General features: G+C 38.2%; 1 protein-coding gene across 1 annotated transcript in view; it reads right to left on the bottom strand.

Moving 5' to 3' along the window:
• Positions 1-18,429, bottom strand: part of LOC136883184 (protein maelstrom homolog) — a 201,234-nt gene that overhangs the window by 91,499 nt on the left and 91,306 nt on the right. The window contains exon 6 of the mRNA XM_067155367.2: positions 10,751-10,917. Coding sequence (XP_067011468.1) covers positions 10,751-10,917 — 167 coding nt within the window. The remainder of the gene's footprint in view (positions 1-10,750; positions 10,918-18,429) is intronic.

Here is an 18,429-nt window from a genome sequence, read left to right as displayed (position 1 = left end):
TCTTAGAAAGATGTAACAACATCAATGCAGCATACCAACTATCCCACAACCATTATAATAAGAGATGCATTTCGAAAAATGCTAAGATCTTGTCATTACAAAACAGTTGTCTGACTACAGTTTTTGTTTGCCTCAGACACCCTCCTGATGAACAAAAAAAGGCATTATGGATGATCTAGAGAAAGCCGAAAGACGTATCCTCAGGAAAATTCATGGACTGAGATTGCTCCCAGGTGGAACCTACAGACTTAAATCTAACTCCGAGCTGTATCAACAGTTAGAATCCGCCAATACCAGCATGCGACGTAGGAGGCTTAAGTTCTACGGACACCTACAACGAATGGACAGCAACAGGCTTACCAAGAAGACCTTCTCTTTTGTTAAAAGCTTGTGGCTTAATGAAGTACAGAAGGACTGATTCTGCTGGGATTTCAGACATTGATATAGACGATTGTTCCAAATTTTGTGCTATGGTACAGTCTTGGACCCCACCACCTAGAGTCCCTAGAAGTCGGAAGCCCCTTTCACAGGAGAGAAAGGAGAAATTATCAGCAGGGCTCAAGAGATATTGGGAATGAACAAGAGCATCAAGGAAGAACTAGTCATCAGCACTCCTTAGTGGACTTAAATCAATAATAATAATAATAATAATAATAATAATAATAATAATAATAATAATAATAATAATAATAATAATAAATTATAAATAAGTGTTAAGTACAGAACAAAAATGGCCAACCAGACACCAGTGGGATCCGAACCCACAACCTCCCGATTTCGCGAAATCTCTTCAACACGTACTAAATGTACGTAACACGACCTAATAGGTTGAAAGTCTGTTTCGATTACAATGCGGTCGTGAAAATTCAATATTCAGAACTATGGTGTCGCTCATCCCATGATGTCGCTCATATAGGGGTACGAATCGCAGGTAAATGTAGGATCCACATCCCAATTCACACACGGTCGCCACTAATCACAAACCTATTGCGTACCTAACATAGTCGTACTACGCGCAAGAAAATGCAACCCATGGTGTTCCCTGCGTGATGGTACTAATTACAAGTAGTTTCATGGTTCTAATAGGATCACCCCTTGGTCACCCCTTTTAATCGCCTCTTAGGACAGGCAGGGGATACCGCGGGTGTATTCTACATGTGCGTCCCCCACCCGCAGGGGGTATAATAATGAGATCCTTATAGGGGACTTCAATGCTCAACTCGGTAAGGAAAAGAAGTATCAAGATGTAGTAGGGAAGTGGGCTTGACACAGGTGTAGAATATATTGGAAGTGGAAAGTGTTTATAGAAGATTTTATTTGTAAACCTTGTTAAGTAGTACTTACTGTATGATCTGAAGTGTGGTGATAGAATGTTTTATTTGTATGCCATGTAACTACCTAACCTGTACAGTGTAAATATTTTGGTAACATATGGTATTTGTAACTAGTTGATTTCATTTCTATGTTTACTGGAACTGTCCAGAAAGTTGTGACATGAATTTTTGAACAGTGTGTGTTGGCCTTTGTTATGTATTCTATAAAGTACGTTCTAACTATTCTGGAAATGGAAGATTCGCGATCGTATGTATTCGAGAAAGTATTTAAACATCGCGGCTGAAGTAAGTGTTGTGATTGGTCAATCCGGGCAAGTTCCTGTGTTCTGATTGGCTAATCCAAGGCCAGGCTTCCCTTTAAAAGGGGCAAGGCAGCATTTCGTGAGAACTCTGAGGTCGTAAGTCTCTGAGCCGTCTTGGTCTGCTGAGCCTGCCGAAGTTTTGACGTCGTGAACGCCTCCCGGGTACCAGCATGGGCGGGTAATCGCTGTTTCTTTCTGTCCGATTTTAAGTCCCATTTAGTTTTCATTGGTGTATCACAGGAGTTTGCCCTAATCACCACTCTTTTGATCAAATGTGAAAAGCAAGTTTTTATTTCACTCTAAAATGTAATAGTATTTTGTGCTTCCTCTTACCTTCAATATTGTATTTGTGGAATTTGATTTGTACTGAGATGTACTTGCTTAACCCTTTGAACTTAAGGCAAACCTCTTGTCTAGGAACATCTATACTGTAGTTTGTCAAAGATCATGCATATCATGTATCGTGTGTATCTAGATTTAGTGTACAGCTGAATTTGTTTCGTAAGTTAATTTGTACTGCCGATTTTGTAAATAATATTTTGAAAACCAGAGATCACTGTTGGCTTTACGGAAACCGCAACCTTCGCCGCTCCATGGCCCTTCGTAAGGTTTCCCAGTCACCTTTCCACGTTCCTGGTTTATTACCAAGTTGCCCCTACTGATATTTACCAGTGTTGTAATCGGTGGAGTTCCGCGTAGTTCATCAGATGTTTTATTGTGTGTGTAGTGTCTTAGGTACCGTGTAATTGAACTTACTTTCCTCCCTTTACTGTGTTTGGTGTAGCCGCTGAAGCACCGGTTACAGGCTCATAAATATACTAAAAGAAATTGCCGAAGACTCATACAAATTTGCAGCACCCATGGACTAATCTCCAGATCTACATATTTTAAAAGAAAACCACACAAACTTAAAACTTGGAAACATCCTGATTGGACAAAAGGAGAATGGCAGCTAGGCCACATATGTATGGACAAATTCTTTCACAAGGAAATCCACAATGTCAAAGTTCTCAGAGGAACAGATACTGGTTCAGATCATTACTTAATTAAAATCAAGATTAAATTTACTCCATTAAGAAGAAAAGGACAAAACAGAGTTGGAGAAAAAAGGACATACAACTCTCATCAGTCAATCCAGAATGCCCAGTATAAGCAAAGAACAGGAACTACAAGACTAACATAACTTAGATAACCTAACATCAATTCTTAAACAGAATGCAGACGATCCAGCTCCATTAAATCCGAGGAAAAGACATGCCTGTTGGACCTCTGATTGTGATAGAATGCATGAAGAAAGACATCAAGCTTGGTTGAAAATTCAAGCCCACAAAACAGAAGAAAACGCCATGAACCTCAAGAATGTCAGAAAAGAATTCACCAGAACGATTAGAAGAATTAAGAGAAAATATCGAAAGGATTTCATAAACTTTATTGAGGAAAATTATTACAAAACCAATTCCAGAGATCATTACAAAGCCTTCGGTAAACAACAGCAAAACTACAACCCCCGCACATTATTGTCGAAAAATAAAGATGGTAAAACAGCGCATAACAATAAGGAAAATGCAGAAATCACGGCGCAAGCATTTAGCAAGCTCTTGAACACTAGAGTACGTTATGAGGGAATGGTACATGAACTACAAAAATTGGAACACAGAAGGATAACATACATTTGAACTATCTAGGATTTGCTTATGATCTAGCTCTTCTGGCCAATGATATTCAGGAAACAAAACAACAAATAAAATCTTTACAGGAAATAGCTCAAAATGTTGGTTTAACATTTCATTTGAAAAAACAGAAATTATGCAAACTCAACTTCTGCTTGCAAACAAAATTAAGCTGGGAGACCAAGAAACACAAAATTGTAGAAAAATTTAAATAATTAGGTGAAACAATCACATATAACCTGAACAAGAAACCGGCATAGCGACATAGAAGAGATAAACAGGTTACAGCACAGCATGTTACCAAGAATACATATAATAAAAAGTGCCTCAATAGCAACCAAATTGAAACATTACAAAACAGTCACCCAGCCACAAATTACATATGCAAGTAAATCAATATTCAAAACAAACAGAGTTGCAATAGATAGAGTACTCAAGTTAGAAAGGAGAATAGTGAGAACCTGTTTAAATAAAAAATATCAAGTAAACAGAGTCTGGAGGCTAGCTTATAAAGAAATAGAACCTGTGACTAGCACAATGAAAAAGAAATATTTTTAGGCCATCTAACACTATCACCAGGAAAAAAAAAAAAAAAAAAAAAAATTTACAAAGGAAGAGTAAGAATAATATTAGATGGATCACAGAACTCAAAGACGACATGAGAATTGTATATTACAATAGAAGATTTAAAATATAAAACAAATATACTCAACATATAGAAACATGAACGCACTACACTACAGACAGAAATCAACAAGCAGAGAATAAGAAGAGTGATTCCAGAAGCAGAAAGAAAATTACGTTCAGAAAGGATGAAACAGCATTGGGCTGACAAAAAGAGAATAGGTGGAATACTGAAATACAATATTTAAGTATATTTTAAAATATTTGCTGCTTCATTTTCAAGTCAGTATGTGTTTTTTTAAATGAAGCTGATAAAGCTTGTTACTTACAGTGTTAAGCCAGCTACGTTAAGTGGCAATCAAAAACCATGCTATTGACTTAACAGCTTCAAGCTACCATTACCTTGAAAAGTTGATACGGGCTTGTCACTTACTGATTTAATCCTAGATATGGCAAATGTTGAATATTCGGCACTTTGGCCACTACTGTAGTTGCACTGTCGAATATTCGACAAGTTCGTATGAGACAAAGTGTCTCATAGTGCATTGGCACTGCCAGTGGATTCAAGTAGCCTACGCAGTGGCCTCCACAGTATGCACTAGCCATGCTTCTTGGTGGGTGTGCTATTTACCAACTGATGAGCCCAACTTAGCACACTGGGGCAAAACGCTGACAACCAGGAATGAGTTAGATGGAAAATTTATGTCCAATAACGGACCAACTATATTGGTATTATGTTCGTATTTCTTATTGTAATTTCCTCAATTCTTCAACAGATATCATGACAGTCTACATCTTCTTGTTCTCGATGTTGAAAACAGCCATGAGTTCAGTGTCATTCATATTTACAACCTCTTTGGGCGGAATTTCACAGAAATAAATGAGTGCAGTTTTCCAACAATCTGTTTTAGTGCCATTTATGTAGTGTCTGTAAACAAACCTTATCAGGCTCTGCTTTGCTATCCTATTTAATTTTATTTAGTGTTTTTCTGTTTGGTGCAAGTTGTTTACTTTTGTATATATAGTTATTTTATTTATTATATACATATTCAGTACAGTGTGTGTCTAAATATAGCACTTCATTACGGAAAGTTACTAATGAAGTAGTGCAAAATTTGTTGGAAGATTAAAGTGACATCTGACTGAGGTTATCGAGAATTAACCGACAGATTCAGAGTCAGATTTGGATTGTTTATCAGCTATTTCTTTGCATCAAATACTGGAAAGTGAAAGCGATGATTGAACTCCTATAAAGTACCCTATGATAACTTGGTCAAGGGCACACCTCCTAATGATTGCATGCAAATAATTTCCCTAATATTTTCGAGAATATACGTCTCAGATTGATGAAACTTTCGCTAGTGCATTACAGATACATTATTGACAATTTGTATATCTCTGTGACATGTCCCAGTGTACATATGATCGAAAATTTTATTATTATTCTGAATTTAGGAATTACACTTTTTGAACACGTACATTTTTCTGGTCAAAACATTTATGCACTTTCGTGTCACCAGGACAATCCTCAATGTATTAGCTTTACAAAGATATATAAAACATCTTAGGTTTATTTTGTATCTTGCGGATATTTTGTCTTTTATTTAGACAAGTAAAAGTTGTCAAATATGGCTGCCACCACAAGAATTAACATTGCCAGTTGTAGGGTTAAGAAGCTGTATTATTTCTTTGTTCCCATCTCCATGAGTGAAATAGCATTGAAACAGAAAAAAGGTAGTTGTTTCTATGGTCGCAAAATGACAGTAGCGCAGGCTATGCCATGATGTCAGATGAAGAAATTACTGCCACCAACTATTCTACTGCTGATTAACAGTAATGGCAAACTGGAGAATGAACGTAGTGTGCCAGAAGCTTGTGGCTATTTATCAGTTTATTTATGAATTATCCAGGTTTTTGATAATTTGGATTGCCTTCGATACCATTTAGTCTGGGTAAATGACGTTCTTGAACACTATGTCAGTATTCTTTGCATTACATAAAATCAGCTTCATGGTCCATATCGCACTTCAATAGATTCACAATTAAGTATTTATTTATTTGGAATTCGATGGGGAGCTATCAATATTAATGGGGCTTATGGAAGAAAGAAGGTAGAACTGGCTGAGTCAGCAAAGAGGATGCATCAGGATGTGCTAGGAGTAAGTGATATTCGGGTAAGGGGAGATAATGAGGAAGAGGTAGATTATAAGGTGTACTTGATGGGTGTTAGAAAGGGAAGGGCTGAGTATGGGGTAGGGCTCTTTATCAGGAATACCATTGCATGCAACATAGTTTCTGTTAGGCACATAAATGAGCGAATAATGTGGGTAGATTTGTCAGTGGGAGGAATTAGGACAAGAATTGTGTCCGTGTATTCACCATGTGAGGGTGCAGATGAGGATGAAGTTGACAAGTTTTATGAAGCATTGAGTGACATCGTGGTCAGAGTCAACAGCAAGGATAGAATAGTGCTAATGGGCGATTTCAATGCGAGAGTTGGGAATAGAACTGAAGGATACAAAAAGGTGATTGGTAAATGTGGGGAAGATATGGAAGCTAATGGGAATGGGAAGCGTTTGCTGGACTTCTGTGCTAGTATGGGTTTAGTTGTTACAAATACATTCTTCAAGCATAAGGCTATTCACCGATACACGTGGGGGTACCAGATCCATAATACACTATATCTTAACAGACTTCGAATTCAGGAAATCTGTTAGGAATGTAAGTTTTTTGCGGATTTTTCGATGATACAGACCACTATCTGATCTGCAGTGAACTAAGTATCTCTAGGCTAGGGTAGAGAAAGTGAAATCTGTCTGCAAACGAATAAGGGTAGAAAATTCCCAGGACCAGGAAATTAGACAGAAGTACATGGATATGATTAGTGAGAAGTTTCGAACAGTAGACAGTAAGCAGGTTCAGGATATAGAAAGTGAATGGGTGGCATACAGGGATGCTGTAGTAGAAACAGCAAGGGAATGCCTAGCAACAACTGTGTGTAAAGATGGGAAAAGGCAAACATCTTGGTGGAATGATGAAGTGAGAGCAGCCTGTAAACGTAAAAAGAAGGCTTATCAGAAATGGCTCCAAACAAGGGCTGAGACAGACAGGGATTTGTACGTAGATGAAAGAAACAGAGCAAAACAAATAGTTGTTGAATCCAAAAAGAAGTCATGGGAAGATTTTGGTAATAACCTGGAAAGGCTAGGTCAAGCAGCAGGAAAACCTTTCTGGACAGTAATAAAGAATCTTAGGAAGGGAGGGAAAAAGGAAATGAACAGTGTTTTGAGTAATTCAGGTGAACTCATAATAGATCCCAGGGAATCACTGGAGAGGTGGAGGGAATATTTTGAACATCATCTCAATGTAAAAGGAAATCATCATGGTGGTGTTGCAAATAGCCAAGCTCATGGGGAGGAGGAAAATTATGTTGGTGAAATTATGCTTGAGGAAGTGGAAAGGATAGTAAATAAACTCCATTGTCATAAGGCAGCAGGAACAGATGAAATTAGACCTGAAATGGTGAAGTATAGTGGGAAGGCAGGAATGAAATGGCTTCATAGAGTAGTAAAATTAGCGTGGAGTGTTGGTAAGGTATCTTCAGATTGGACAAAAGCAGTAATTGCACCTATCTATAAGCAAGGGAACAGGAAGGATTGCAACAACTATCGAGGTATCTCATTGATTAGTATACCAGGCAAAGTATTCACTGGCATCTTGGAAGGGAGGGTGCGATCAGTCGCTGAGAGGAAGTTGGATGAAAACCAGTGTGGTTTCAGACCACAGAGAGGCTGTCAGGATCAGATTTTCAGTATGCGCCAGGTAATTGAAAAATGCTACGAGAGGAATAGGCAGTTGTGTTTATGTTTCGTAGATCTAGAGAAAGAATATGACAGGGTACCGAGGGAAAAGATGTTCGCCAAACTGGGGGACTATGGAATTAAAGGTAGATTATTAAAATCAATCAAAGGCATTTATGTTGACAATTGGGCTTCAGTGAGAATTCATGGTAGAATGAGTTCTCGGTTCAGGGTACTTACTGGAGTTAGACAAGGCTGTAATCTTTCACCTTTGCTGTTCGTAGTTTACATGGATCATCTGCTGAAAGGTATAAAATGGCAGGGAGGAATTCAGTTAGGTGGAAATTAGTAAGCAGTTTGGCTTATGCTGACGACTTGGTCTTAATGGCAGACTGTGCCGAAAGCCTGCAGTCTAACATCTTGGAACTTGAAAATAGGTGCAATGAGTATGGTATGAAAATTAGCCTCTCGAAGACTAAATTGATGTCAGTAGGTAAGAAATTCAACAGAATTGAATGTCAGATTGGTGATACAAAGCTAGAACAGGTCAATAATTTCAAGTATTTAGGTTGTGTGTTCTCCCAGGATGGTAATATAGTAAGTGAGATTGAATCAAGGTGTAGTAAAGCTAATGCTGTGAGCTCACAGTTGCGATCAACATTATTCTGTAAGAAGGAAGTCAGCTCCCAGACAAAACTATCTTTACATCGGTCTGTTTTCAGACCAACTTTGCTTTACGAGAGCGAAAGCTGGGTGGACTCAGGATATCATTCATAAGTTAGAAGTAACAGACATGAAAGTAGCAAGAATGATTGTTGGTACAAACAGGTGGGAACAATGGCAGGAGGGCACTCGGAATGAGGAGATAAAGGCTAATTTAGGAATGAACTTGATGGATGAAGCTGTACGCATAAACCGGCTTCGGTGGTGGGGTCATGTGAGGCGAATGGAGGAGGATAGGTTACCTAGGAGAATAATGGACTCTTATGGAGGGTAAGAGAAGTAGAGGGAGACCAAGACGACGATGGTTAAACTCTGTTTCTAACGATTTAAAGGTAAGAGGTATAGAACTAAATGAGGCCACAACACTAGTTGCAAATCGAGGATTGTGGCGACGTTTAGTAAATTCTCAGAGGCTTGAAGACTGAACGCTGAAAGGCATAACAGTCTATAATGATAATGTATGTATGTATGTATGTATGTATGTATGTATTTATTTTCCACCTAGTCGATACAATGATTGTTTAAGGCAATTTTTAATGGTTAAAAGTGGTACATGTTTCATATATTATCAACATCTTCAGCCACATAACACTGTTTAGATGAAAAATATATAAATTGACAAAGTAATGCTTTAGAGGAAGTGTCCTTAAAATTAACATAAGATTGACAACATTAAAACAAACAAATAACTCAAGAGAAAATATATATACAGTGTTATGTGGCTGAAGATTTTGATAATATACGAAACATGTACCACTTTTAACCATTAAAAATTGCCTTAAACAATCATTGTATCGACTAGGTGGAAAATAAAAAAAAATACTTAATTGTGAAGTATTCTTTGCAATCATTAAGTTGATTGTCGCATGCAGTGTGCAGGTATGATGTATAGAGGGAGTTTGTATATGGAGAATTTACAAAATACTGACAATACTTCATGCATCCATAATTATTAGCTGCAATAATATTCAAAATCACAGTGAATATAGACGAACTGTATCATTGTACAGAAAAAGTGAATCTTATAAACAGTGTTAAAATGAAACACATGAATAAAGGTTGGTATGCACACAAGTATGCACACAAGCTCCTGTAGAAGAGATAAAGAAAATTCTGGACACCGTCGGATAGGAGATTACAAGGTTAGCCAATGCAAGAGTCAGGTAACCAACAAGCAACTTACTCGTATGAGCTATTACAATCCCTGCAGCAGTTTCAATCAAACATCTCAAGGATTCCGAACATACACTAAATTATTACAGGAGGTAAATTCAATTGAAGTAGAGGTAAACAGAATCAAGGAAATAAGCAACAACATAGTAGGGCTTCAATTAAAGAAATGAAGACTGTAAGAGAATAGTTAACACATTTGAGATAAGTAATCCTCATATGAAAGCAAAAACACCATGACTGATGATTGGATTCTGTTCCACCATGGAAGGAATTACGTTTTCAGGAAATTAACCTCCATTCCATGGACGATACTTCCAGGGTTCTTTTTCAACGGCATTCCTACTTTCCCTGGCAGACCACTTTTGTTCTCCAAGTTACCATTATTGCCACTGTCAGCAGTAGACCAAGGGGCAATAATTTAGTCATCCAACATCATGGCATAGCTGCACTACTGTAATTTTGTGACCACAGAAACAACCACCTTCTGTTTCACTGGCATTTCACTCACAGAGATGGGAACAAAGAAATAATAAAGCTTCCTAAATTAGTAAGCGACAGGCCCAGATTAACCTTTCAAGGTAACGGTAGCTTGAAGTGTGTGTCTGGTGATCTCTACATCACCTGCAGTGATGACGTAACGCAACAGTTTCATGCGCATTGTTCAAAGAATGCAAATATTTTCCTCATAAGGAAAAAGTCCAGATAAACTGAAAATCTGGATTAATGAGGACTGCATAAACAAAGTTTTTGAGTATTAAAACAGCATTGGATACCTGCACCACCAGCTTAAGATACGCAGCACAAACTGGCAACTGTCACCTAAGAGCCAGCAGTAACCAAACGAGTATCCTTTTTATTAATATTGGACTAGAGAAGTACAGAATTTTTGAAATAAAACAGCCTTCTCTTAAAAATTACAGCGAATACTTGCTAATATTTTAATTTGCTGTTTCAGGTTTATAATTCACTGAAAAATTGATGAAAATTATTAAGTACACCGATAGATCCATACGAAGGGACCACAAATACATATACATACCACAAGGTAATTCCAAGAGGAAATTTAAGTACCTCCTGCAAATTTTTCATGTCTGAAAATATTGTAAAACAATTATCCTACTCACCTGGCATGATATACCTGGAGTGAAATTGAACACATCCTTATCTAATTCACGTTCAGCAAGGCTCAACACAGGAAAGCCATCTGTCCCTGCATGTCGGGCACATGCGTTCCTCAGTTCATAAAACAGAACTGTCAGAGGATAGACCCGGAAATCTGCTGATACTGGTGCTAGAACAAAAATAAATAAATAAATTTAAAAAATTATTACTGAAAATATTAGTTTGGACACAAAACTGGACTGCTAAGAGATATACCAAGGAAATGGGAGGTTTTGTACTCATAAGATGATAAATTGACAAAATCTGGCTGAGATTTCAGAGGTAAATATTATGAAAAAGAGATGTATATCTCCTGTACAAGAAATAGGAGTAATTAACAACAAGTCATCAGCTGGTTCATGTATCTAAGTATTCATTTCTCTCCTGCAATTCTTTAATTACCCTGCATGCTGTTTGCAGATGTCTTTGATGGCTTAGCAGACCAATCTTGGCATGAAACACTGAACCTGGCATACTTTGTGTGCATGATCTTCTATGACAACACAATGATCAATGTTTGTGCTCCTCAAGGTCCTCTTGAGTTGATCCTTATACAGCTTCAGAGAGGCACGAGGTCTCCTATCTTTTCGTTATACAGGGTTTGTCAAGGAAGTCTGTCGTTCCCATACACTGAACATTCCCAATCCATCCGAGGCAATTACTATAATAGCCTATATACTGTTCATCTTTGCCCTCTCAAAAACAGTAAGTGTTTAGTATCTAGTCATCCTATTCGATGTTCATGATGTGAGCTTGTTGGTGGAAGCATTCTAGCACCTCGATACCTTGGCAATATAGTCCAGTACGTAAGGTAAAATTCTAAAAGAATTATATGTATTAAGTCCACCTGTTCAATACAAGTTTACCATTTGATAAATGGTCTGTCTAAAACGGTACATGGGACAAGTTTCGACCTAGCCAAGAGGACATAAGCTAAAATAACACAAAGATGCAAGACACATACAAAAACAGTGATACATAAAAAACTTGAGATAAAATATAATCAACAAATGCAATGAAAATCTGTTTAAAATGTTCATAGCTTCAATCTTGGACAAATTTAGTTGTAACAGGTGTGGGTCAAACCGTATTTATCACAACTATTGGTTGGCTGGAGGAATATTTTAAAATTGTGAAGACTGTCAAATGTTGTTCTATTTGTCATGCTTCTGGAAACAGAGTGGTTTTAAAATCCGTAAAATTTCTTCATGGATGAATACAAATATCGCCAGGAGTTCCTCTTTCCTCCAGCCCTGTACTTGTATAGATCAGGTTGGGTCGTGTTGACCTCCACGCTGACAAGCGTAGATTCTGAGTTTGTGTTGGATAGGGGAAAGAGCGGGTGAAATAATAGTTCGGGCCTCGCATCCACAGAGAAAGGTGAACATGACAACTGCTTGATACAACATCAGTTTCGTTTATATTTAGATCTTTATTCAGGAAGGAAGAATAAGGACTGAAGAGAATAAGCCTCAAAACTAATACAGTAAAACCTCATGAAGACTTTTCTGCAGGGGGCAACAAAAAAGAACATTAAGCAAGAAAACTTACTACTAAATACATGAATAAAAACTATCCAACAGCGATATAGAAACACTAGATACGATCTTTTCCGACACGACAACATTTTAAGTTGTGTATCTATGGGTACAATGAAAACTGATGATGATGCTGATTATTATTATTATTATTATTATTATTATTATTATTATTGGAAAGAGGCCTAACATCTAGGTCATCAGCCCCTAATGGTACGAAACGAGACGAAATGTAATGACAATTTAAAAGACCAAAATTAGCCACTGACCAGAATTTAGACGTAATGAAGAATGAATGGCTTAATATGAATTTAAAACAATCGCTGGGTCCAACCCGCAATGCGCCACCTTCCCAGAAACTATCTTAAAACAATAGTATTGCTGACCAAGGGACCGCTTCTAAAGTGCAGTCCTGACGCTTGTTGTCTAAGGAGTCCAACCCGGTCTACGGCCCCTCATAATGGTCCTTATAGCTAGGAAAATAGAACCATGGTATTTGTCATGTTGCGGGACTAATCGTAAGTAGAGTAGACTCTCGTTGTTCCACACATTATGGTATTACTCACAAGCATTGAACGTCACATGGGTAAGGCAGACCTATGGTGTTTCCCACACAATGGCACCACTCATAGGCAACGCAAACCCATGATGTTTCTCATCTAGGATTACTAATCACAGGGACTCTTACTATCCCATTGTTTTCCTCACATAATGGGTACTAATCCCAGGCAACACAGACCCACGGTTTCGCTTATGTAGTGGTACTAATCACAGGGAAAGCTCAGACCCGTGGTGTTTCTCACAATGGTACTAATTACAGGCAACATAAGCCCATGGTATTCCGTATATTGTGGTACTACAACAGGTACTGTAAACCCAGGTGAACCGCTCTCTACTGCTACTAATCACAAACCTATTGTGTACCTAACATGGTGGTACTACTCACAAGTAAAGGCGATCCATGGAGTTCCCCGCGAGATGGTAATAATCACAAGTAGTTTCATGGACTTAATTCTATCATCCCTTGGTCGCCCCTTTTAGTCACCTCTTACGACAGGCAGGGGATACCTTGGGTGTATTCTTCCTCTGCAACCCCCACCCACAGGGGGTAGAGAGAGAAAAGAAGAAAGAAGGGATCTAATAATAATAATAATGTTATTTGTTTTACGTCCCACTAACTACTTTTAAGGTCTTCGGAGACGCCGAGGTGCCGGAATTTAGTCCCGCAGGAGTTCTTTTACGTGCCAGTAAATCTACCGACACGGGGCTGTCGTATTTGAGCACCTTCAAATACCACCGGACTGAGCCAGGATCGAACCTGCCAAGTTGGAAGAAGGGATCTGTCACTTTGAAAAATGCAATAACATACTAAGAAAAGCAAGGGTCGTGAAGGGCATGAAAATGAAAACTCCCTAGGCCTCGAATGTTCTAATACCATCGAGGTCGAAAAAGAACGAGAGTTGACCAGAGGAGGTCGGACAGGATAGATGAAAGTGAGGAGCTTGGCACAAGTAAGTGGAAGCAATGCCAGGATTCAGCTATAGGCCCATTGGTCGCCAACCCATGCTCCCAAGTTGAGAGCCCCTGGGGCCCCATATAGGCGCCTCTTATAACAGGCAGGGGATACTGTGGGTGTCTTTTTCACGTGCGTCCCCCACCCACAGGGGGTAAACTACTATCTACAATTTCTAAAGATGAGATTATAAAATAATAAAAGTCCACTGAATGGTGTGAAAAGCTCCAGGCAACAAAAATATGAAAACATTTCCATAGGGGCCAGTAAAAAGATAGAAGTATTATTGCAGATTGCACTCTTTCTGAAAACAAATGTTTGTAGAAGCCTTTATTTTGGGGCAGTGGGTCACACTCTTAGACAAAGAATTGGAGGTTACAATCGACCATGAGCGACCTGCAACTGCAACTTTGGCTGCCATTTTGAAATAGACAAAACTTTGATTCGACCAACACAAATGATCAAGCCAAAACTTGAAGGTGCAAGTGCTACCTCTGCATGCTTAAAGATGCAGGTGCCAGTCCACATTTTGGTAGATTTTAATTTTGTCCTCATTAATAAAGACTTTTTCTGAATCCACAAATAGGCACTCACAAGACAAGTATGCACCACGCTAGCCAATGTCACACTATTATGTTCCTAATGCAGATGATGACTATCAGGCGACAAATATTCGCTACCTTTCACTGTACCACTCAACACAAAATCAATTTCTAATTTCTGAATGGAATGTAAAATACAAGCACAAACAGGATCACAATGTAAATCAGCAAATCTTGGTGCTAACCAGCAAGCAAAACTGAACACTCCTGACGCTAACAGCTTGCTCCCCAAAGGTGTAACTTATCCTATGAAGATTAGGAATTCAAGGCCTTTTCGCATTATGATGCAACTGCAGCCAGAGCTCTTTTTTATCCAAGTTGGAAATCCTGTTCTTTTCATAGGGATGACAACATTTTTAGGGCTACGAAAAATGTGGTCGTACCAAGCAGTAATAGCAAAAATTCGTAACTATCTGATGAGAAAATTTGTGACCCGATAAGAGAGGTATTTTTATACCGACTGAATACGATGAAAATTTAAACCTCAAATTTACGACGAGCTAAGCGGGAAAACGTTTATGAGGAACGCACTAACGATGTTTCAGTGTAATCTTTCAATCACCTTCACGTTTGACATGGCATTCTCCAATATTATTCTTTCTTCCTTTTTGCAGACATCGCATATCCAATGTACTTCACCTCAATAGATAAATTCCTACAATTGATATCCATACGAGCCATAAACAACCAAGCCTAAGGATAAACCACCATGGCTAGGTTATTCCATTTAGTATGTATGACAAGAGAAATGCCATCTGATTTTAGACCGAACATTGTTTTAACTATTCCCAAGAAAGCAGGTGCTGACAAGTATGAAAACTACCACACCATTACTTGAGTCATCTATCTGCAAAAGCGGCCATCTCCAAATGGTTACAATTTTCAGGAAACCAAAAAATGTGTAAAATGTAAATAATGAGATTTAGAATTATTTTTACTTGCTTAATCATTTGTAAATAGCACTGTAATGAAAGTTACAGAATAGCAACGTTTTATCTGTATAACTTGCTGTAGTACCCGGCGTTGCCCGATTATTTTTTAATGTTACCGGTTATTTAAGCGTAAGTGGATTTTTATAGAATTCCTTTTTGAAATGTTGATTGATATTTTATGATCTAATGATGTAGTTTTAGAGTTATTGAAATGTGTTTGATTTGAAGTTTTAGATTATTTAATTTCTGAGAGCTTGAATTGGCTAGGAAGTATTTGACCCTGTCAAAAATAAGTGATAACTATATGTATTTACCCGTCGCACTATAGATACGATGTACAGAATTTAAACTGTCACTGGGACTGCCACCAAACATCCTTGTGACCCCAAAAGCAGTGGATTCAACACTAATCTTTGTTATTTTAGACTATTTACTTTTAAGCCTATCTCAGACTCCCGTCTCAATGGAGACTGAACGTCGACATTTAACAGTATCCAGAGCGTAACAATTATTCATCTCAGCGACACAAACAATGGATTCAAAATTAATATACGTTCTTCTACACCTTTTCCCACATCTGTGGTTTTGAGGGAACGAACTGCGTCGTTCTTGTGGATTTAGCCCTGTTTTATGACCGGATGCCCTTCCTGACACCAATCCTATATGGAGAAATATAATCATTATTGCGTGTTCCTGTCGTGGTTGGTAGTGTAGCATGTTGCCTGATTATGAAGAAGTGTTGGGACAAACACAAACTCCCAGTCCCCGAGCCAGAATAATTCATCACAAGCGATTAAAATTCCCTACCCGGCCGGGGATCTAACCAGGACCCACTGAACCGAAGGTTGCTAGGCTAACCATTCAGCCCAGTTCTCGGACGGCATTAATATACCGGTAGGTTATTTTCCATGTGTCATCCTCCCCACCAAAAAATTCCCCAAACTTAGCAGGGCTTGGGATGTCCCATCTGCACAGGTTATTCTTTTCTCCTAATGGTCATATGAATACAAAGTTTCGTTGAGAGCTAATCTGGAACACTCACATACATCCATAATCTCAGTCATTTTTACATTCATCTTCATCCCTTCTCAACCTCCAATCTGATTGCGTCTGAAGTAGGACTTAACCAGCATCCAGAGTGTCACAGTTCAACTCAGCGACCTCGTAAAAATGGATTTGACATTAATACTAGTAGCTTTCGTTTATTTTTATATCCCCACCCATGCCCTAGGAGAACTCGGGGGGTTTTCCTCCAACAGTATTTTTTCAGATAGTAAGTCATATGTGTACCAACAATGTGGACAATTGCAAGCAGGTTGATGCCGTGTACAGGGACTTTTCCAAGGCTTTCGACTCAGTGCAGCATAATGCTCTTCTGACTAAGTTGTCAGCATATGACATTCATGGAAGCTTGCTTGAATGGTTTAAATGCTGTCTTAACGAAAGAAGGTATTCAATAAAATACGAGGGTATCATTTCTCTCCCTTATCAGCCTATGTCTGGCGTCCCACAAGGTTCACTACTGGGACCTTTATGTTTCCTTCTATTTATTAATGATCTGCCATCACAAATCCATTCGAGCAACTACCTGCTCTATGCTGATGACCTTAAAATCTACAGGGTAATTGAAAAGATGAGTGATTGCGAATTGTTACAGTCTGATATAAATAATATTAGTGATTGGTGCAAAAACTGGCATTTAGCCCTAAATATTTCAAAGTGCAGTGCGATTTCCTTAACGAGAAAAATGCAATGTAATGTATTCAATTATAATGTAGGGAATCAAGAAGTGAAGTGTGTTAATAAAATTAACGATCTTGGCATTATTTTTAGTAATCAAAATGGTCTGTCTTTCAATGAGCATGTGTTAAATATCGTTAACAAGGCATTTAAAACGTTAGGCTTCCTCAAAAGAAATTGCAAGAGTTTTAAATCTGTTGTCCCATTGAAAACCCTGTATTTTTCGCTTATACGATCTAGTCTAGAGTACTGCTCTGAAGTGTGGATCCCCTCACAGCAATACTTAGTTAATGCCTTAGAGCGAGTACAGATCAGATTCTCAAAATGGATTAGTAAAAAGTGTTTGGGTATCAAGCTGTCATCGACAGATTATGATTTGTTTTGTACAAATATGTGTATTGAGTCGTTTAGGACTAGGCACAGGTATGTCAACGCACGTCTCATACACAAATGTATCGGTAATTTCCTTGACTGTCCCAATTTACTCCAGTTGCTACCAATTCATGTTCCTTCCCGCAATACCCGACAGGTTGTCACCTTTCACTTACCCAGGTGCAGAACGGAATCACACAGGAACTATTGGTTTATGCAGGCCCTAAGATCCCTGAACGAAATTAGCGGGATAGTGGATATATTTCACTCGTCAGCAAGTGAAATTCGCAGACATCTTATGGACACTTCATAGAGTGTTCCCTGTATCTTGTTCTGCCCATTTAGTAACAAAGTTATACTTCCTTCCTTCGGTCATTTCAAAACATGTCTTTTTTCCTTCCTAATGTGTTTTGTAAATATGTATATATTATATATTGCTTATTTATAATTAGTGGTATTAGTAAGTTCTGTTAATATCGTTATTATTTGAATGTATTATATCATCTGTAATTGGAGAATCAGTAACTCTGTTGATGATAAATAAACAAATAAAATCAAACCAAACCAACACTATAACGGCTGTGCTGAAAGAATCGTACATACATGCGTAATTTCCATAAGTTTGGATATTTTCTTTCTCTCCCCTTCTCATCCTCATGCCAATGCTGGCCGATCATGAACTCCAAAGACATCCGGAGTGCCATTCACCTCAGGGACCCTGAAAACTATGGACTGCACATTAATATTTGTCATTTATTATTTTAATATTTCACCCTTCTTTCCGTATTTATTTATAATTCAACACCGTCGCTAGCGCTGCTAGCTGAATCGTACCCCTCTAGTAATTTATTCCAGGTAATTCATATATGTACCATGTTTGGTTGAGAGGTATGCTGGAACATACACATATGTCCGTAAACTTCGTCACTTTAGACATTTTATTAT

This window comes from Anabrus simplex, chromosome 11 (assembly GCF_040414725.1).
Source record: "Anabrus simplex isolate iqAnaSimp1 chromosome 11, ASM4041472v1, whole genome shotgun sequence".
Classification (NCBI taxonomy): Eukaryota; Metazoa; Arthropoda; class Insecta; order Orthoptera; family Tettigoniidae; genus Anabrus; species Anabrus simplex.
Note: the sequence above shows the minus strand (reverse complement) of the source record. Positions and strands in the feature narration are given on the sequence as shown.